This window comes from Pteropus alecto, unplaced genomic scaffold (assembly GCF_000325575.1).
Source record: "Pteropus alecto unplaced genomic scaffold, ASM32557v1 scaffold433, whole genome shotgun sequence".
Lineage (NCBI taxonomy): Eukaryota > Metazoa > Chordata > Mammalia > Chiroptera > Pteropodidae > Pteropus > Pteropus alecto.
In genome coordinates, this window is record NW_006433953.1 from 580,589 (window position 1) to 584,457 (window position 3,869).

At 44.8% G+C, this 3,869-nt stretch overlaps 1 protein-coding gene across 1 annotated transcript in view; it reads right to left on the reverse strand.

The window, feature by feature from the left end:
* Positions 1-1,028: 1,028 nt before the first annotated feature.
* Positions 1,029-3,869, reverse strand: part of GLS2 (glutaminase 2) — an 8,456-nt gene continuing 5,615 nt past the window's right edge. The window contains 6 exon segments of the mRNA XM_025044725.1: positions 1,029-1,759; positions 1,899-1,962; positions 2,267-2,343; positions 2,844-2,905; positions 3,073-3,165; positions 3,277-3,408. Coding sequence (XP_024900493.1) covers positions 1,603-1,759; positions 1,899-1,962; positions 2,267-2,343; positions 2,844-2,905; positions 3,073-3,165; positions 3,277-3,408 — 585 coding nt within the window. The 3' untranslated portion in view covers positions 1,029-1,602.

The window sequence follows — 3,869 nt, forward strand, 5'->3', positions numbered from 1 at the left end:
GAAAATGTCTAACCTAACTTTGCCCCTAGCAACCTCCAGCTCCCACAATTCAGTGTTGAGACCTTAGTCATTTGCCTCTCCCCTACCCTATGAAAGCTAGGCGTACAGCCACTCTCTCTCTTCCCCCAAAATACTGCCAATTTTCTTTTTTCTTTTATTTTTAACAGCAGAAAAGCAAAGCTTTATTAGAAGGGAAAGTACACTTCCAGACATGGAAGTTGGCCTGAGCAAGAGAAGCATGGCTCCAAAGGCCAATACTGCCAATGTTCATAGGCTACCATGAATGTACTTTCCCTGACTTGCTTCCTTCAGTCCTTCTGCCTTCCTGTTTCCAGGCCTTTCTCAGATTGTATCAGCCCTGGGGTTTTCCCTGTCAGCTTTAAATTTATTCATCACTGTGATACCACTCCCTCCTTTCCCCACCTGTAATTTGTTTGTTCTTAGGGCTCTACAGAATCTTTCCAGAGTAAATCCTTTCTACCTCTGGCTGGAGGAGCGGTGCAGTCAACGAGTTGGCCCTTTCTCTACAGCACATACAGAGTCTGGGCTCTGGCTCCCTCAGGAAGTGCTTTACTGTGTCGAGCGAGAACAGAGCCCTCCTTCTCCAGCACCTCAGTGCTAGACTCAGCCCCACACAGCTGCAGCTATCCTCACCCTGAGTCCATCTGCCTTAATCTGCACATTTCTGACTCCTAGTTAATCCTTAATAATCATTGGGCCGGTTCTAATGAAGACCAACGGGAAAGAGGCACTTGGAGGATATTGAAGGGATTAGTACTGGCGACTTTATTCTTGAGAAGTTCCATCTTCATTTCTGCTACATTTGGAACTTCCAGAGGGAGGAGGGAGACCTGAGGTTTTGCACAATACATTTTTGGGCCTGCTCAGACTCTAGCCCTTGACCCTCCCCCACCTTGGCAGCAGAATACACAACCTAAAGCAGTATTAAGAGCTGAGGAAGACTTGATGGGTCAGTGAGTATGTATGTGAAATATGTATTGTTTGGGCTCTGACACTGAGGTTCCATCTTATTCTACCTTTATGATGGTGATGAAACTGAATGCCCCTAGGGGAGAAAGAGGACTAAGTTTAGCAAAAAATAATCATTTGTGTAATTAAAGTTTATTTGAGCACAAAATACTTTCTCTGTCTATAAAATTTCTGTTTCCTGGCCAAGGGGAGTAGATATTGTCAGACAACTAAAGCCAGGTGCATAGCTCCATCTCCTTCCTCTGTGGATATATACATGTGCATGGAGGCTAAAGCCTCTTTACCAAAGTATCGCTCTCGTGGTTTCTTCAGGGAGAGGGAGAGGGGACCTAGGCAAAGACATGGGAAAGTTTTGAGTGGGCCAAGCAATTAGGCTATACCTTGAAGAAGCACACAATCTCCATGGATAGCTCTACTGCAGTTGTCCACCTAGGCACTTCTCTATACTGTCTGCCAAGGGAATAGGGTATTTTGACTCTTGCAGAAAGCAATGGCCTAAGTCTTGGTCCCCACTGAAGCAGTGCAGCTCTCTGTAGCATGTTTGGTGGTTATGGGTTAAATGTGTGGCTAGCTCGTGCTTTTACTTGGGCAGGAACCGTGTGTGCTCCATGCTCACACCATGCTCTCTAAGTTCTCTTTGGACAGAGCCTCAGCTCCTGCTTCAGCCTGAGTCTCAGATGGTGTGTAGGAGTCCTGGTAGTCTTGAAGCAGTTTTACCACCTCCAGATGATTGAACTGCACAGCATCATCCAGGGGAATGTTGCCCCACCTGAGAGGAACAAAGACCATGATCAGGCAAGGAACACATGAAGAGTGCCCTGGTTCTATAAATAACTGTGGTGGTTAGAGGGCAGTAGTGAAGCTGCTGCCCACCTCCCATTCCCCCCTTTTCGTTTAATCCTACTCACCTGTCCTTGACAAAAGGATTCACTTTGCAAGCCTCAATCAGGAATTTAACAACTTCAATGTGTCCTAGGAATATGGGCAGAAGGAAAATGAGAGGGTACAGATCCTGAACCTTTTGGTTTCAACATTGGTACAAACCCTTGGCAGCTTAAGTTCTAAACAATGATGGGAGGGGAAAAACTCTCTTCCCATTTTGCTCCCTGCAGCACCCAATAATAGTCATCCTGCAAACTGAAAGGCATCTTGACAAAACTAGTGGCTGCCCCTGAAACCTTGAGGGCATACCCAATGGTGGGGAGGGGAGAGTACTCTTGGTAGCAAAAAAAAGGGTCTTACGATCTGCTTCCCCTCTTATTTAACTTTCAGATACCTTCAGCTGCAGCAACATGCAGGGCTGTGCGGGAGTCATAGTCTTTCTGTTCCATGTCCATGGCTGACAAGGCAAACCTAAGGGTAGTGGAAAGCAGCTGGCATGACCCAGATCGGACTAGAATCACTCATGTCCTTTCTGAAGTGGGGTCAGACTTAATGGGTCCAGAGCTTATGTCAAGATCTATAAACCCTGCACAATCTGTGTTCTCTACCCATATGAGACTTACTCCTCCAGAGAGATGGGAGTGTGATGATTCCAGAAACATCACTGCTTACTCATGGTAGGTGCCCAGTATATATTTGCTGATGTTGGTACTCCATCTGAGGCAAGGTCCTTATCTACCTACTTCTTATGACTCTGCTCTTAACACCCAGGTTAATCATAACTGGTTGTCATTGATTAAGGTCTTATCACATGGCATGCACTGTACTTTAAAAAACTCATTTAAATGCAGTATATGTCCATTTTATCTGACTCTAAAGCTGAAGCACTTAACTATTTTGCTATGTTGACTCCTCATGAGATCTCTGACCTAGAGTATTTTATTGTGTTTATTTGGTCACAGCAAAAGTACCTTCTAAGAGCAGAGACATCTCCACTATAGGCAGCAAATAACAGATTCACCACAGTCTTGTTCTGGAAAACAAATCATACCCACCTGAGATTAACTGACTTTGAAAGCACCTATGCCCAACTCTGCCCCGTGTCCCTCCTCTATGGATGCTTAGCCAAGGGTATTGCTGAAGTGTTATGGAATGTTCTATTTTAAAATATTCTTAGAAGCCACCTGGGGTTTTCCTTACCCTAACTTCTCCCCCTTCACGCCGTGGGTCTAACTTCCGAGCACAGTGCCTCAGGTTGTCATAGTTGTGGAAATTGAAGAGAGACACCAACTTCTAGAATTGTAAGCCAGAGAGTATTTACTTACTCCTTGTACTTAATAGAAGCTAAAAATTGCTTTATTTACTCATTCGAAAATATTTAGTACTATATGCAAAGTAACTCACCTGGCAGAAGTGGATGCCCCTATGGCTGTTCCCCAGCTTGTCCAGTGGAGGTGACAGACACATCATTCCCATGACATTGGGTACCACCAGGAGGATGGCTCCTGACACAGCTGACTTGGCTGGCAGGCCCACCTTGGGGACAAAATTGAAACTGAGGATGAGCTAGAGGTGCCCCAAGTCTGGGATAACAGGTTAGGTTAGTCTATCCCAAATGACTGCATGGGCAAGGCCACACCCATCTCAACCTTTTGGCTTGTTAATTAGCTTCTTGTCTACTCCTGTCCTCCCATGTTCCCGTTAAATTCATGGCTTCAGTAAGGAAATAGTTGTTGAGTATTCTGTGCCTGATGTTAGAACTAGCAAGTCCTCTCATTTAACTTACATTCTTGTGATAAGAGATAAATAATACACAGGTAAACAAATAGATAAAAATACAGCTTATAACAGAAGAAAAGAAGTAGGGTGCTGTGATAGAGAATGAAGTGGGAGGGGGGCCCATTTGAGATAGAGTAGTCAGAAAAGCCTTTCTTTGGAAGTGACATCTAAACTGAAACTCAGAGAAGAAATGCCAGCCATGTGAAAGGCAGCAGAAG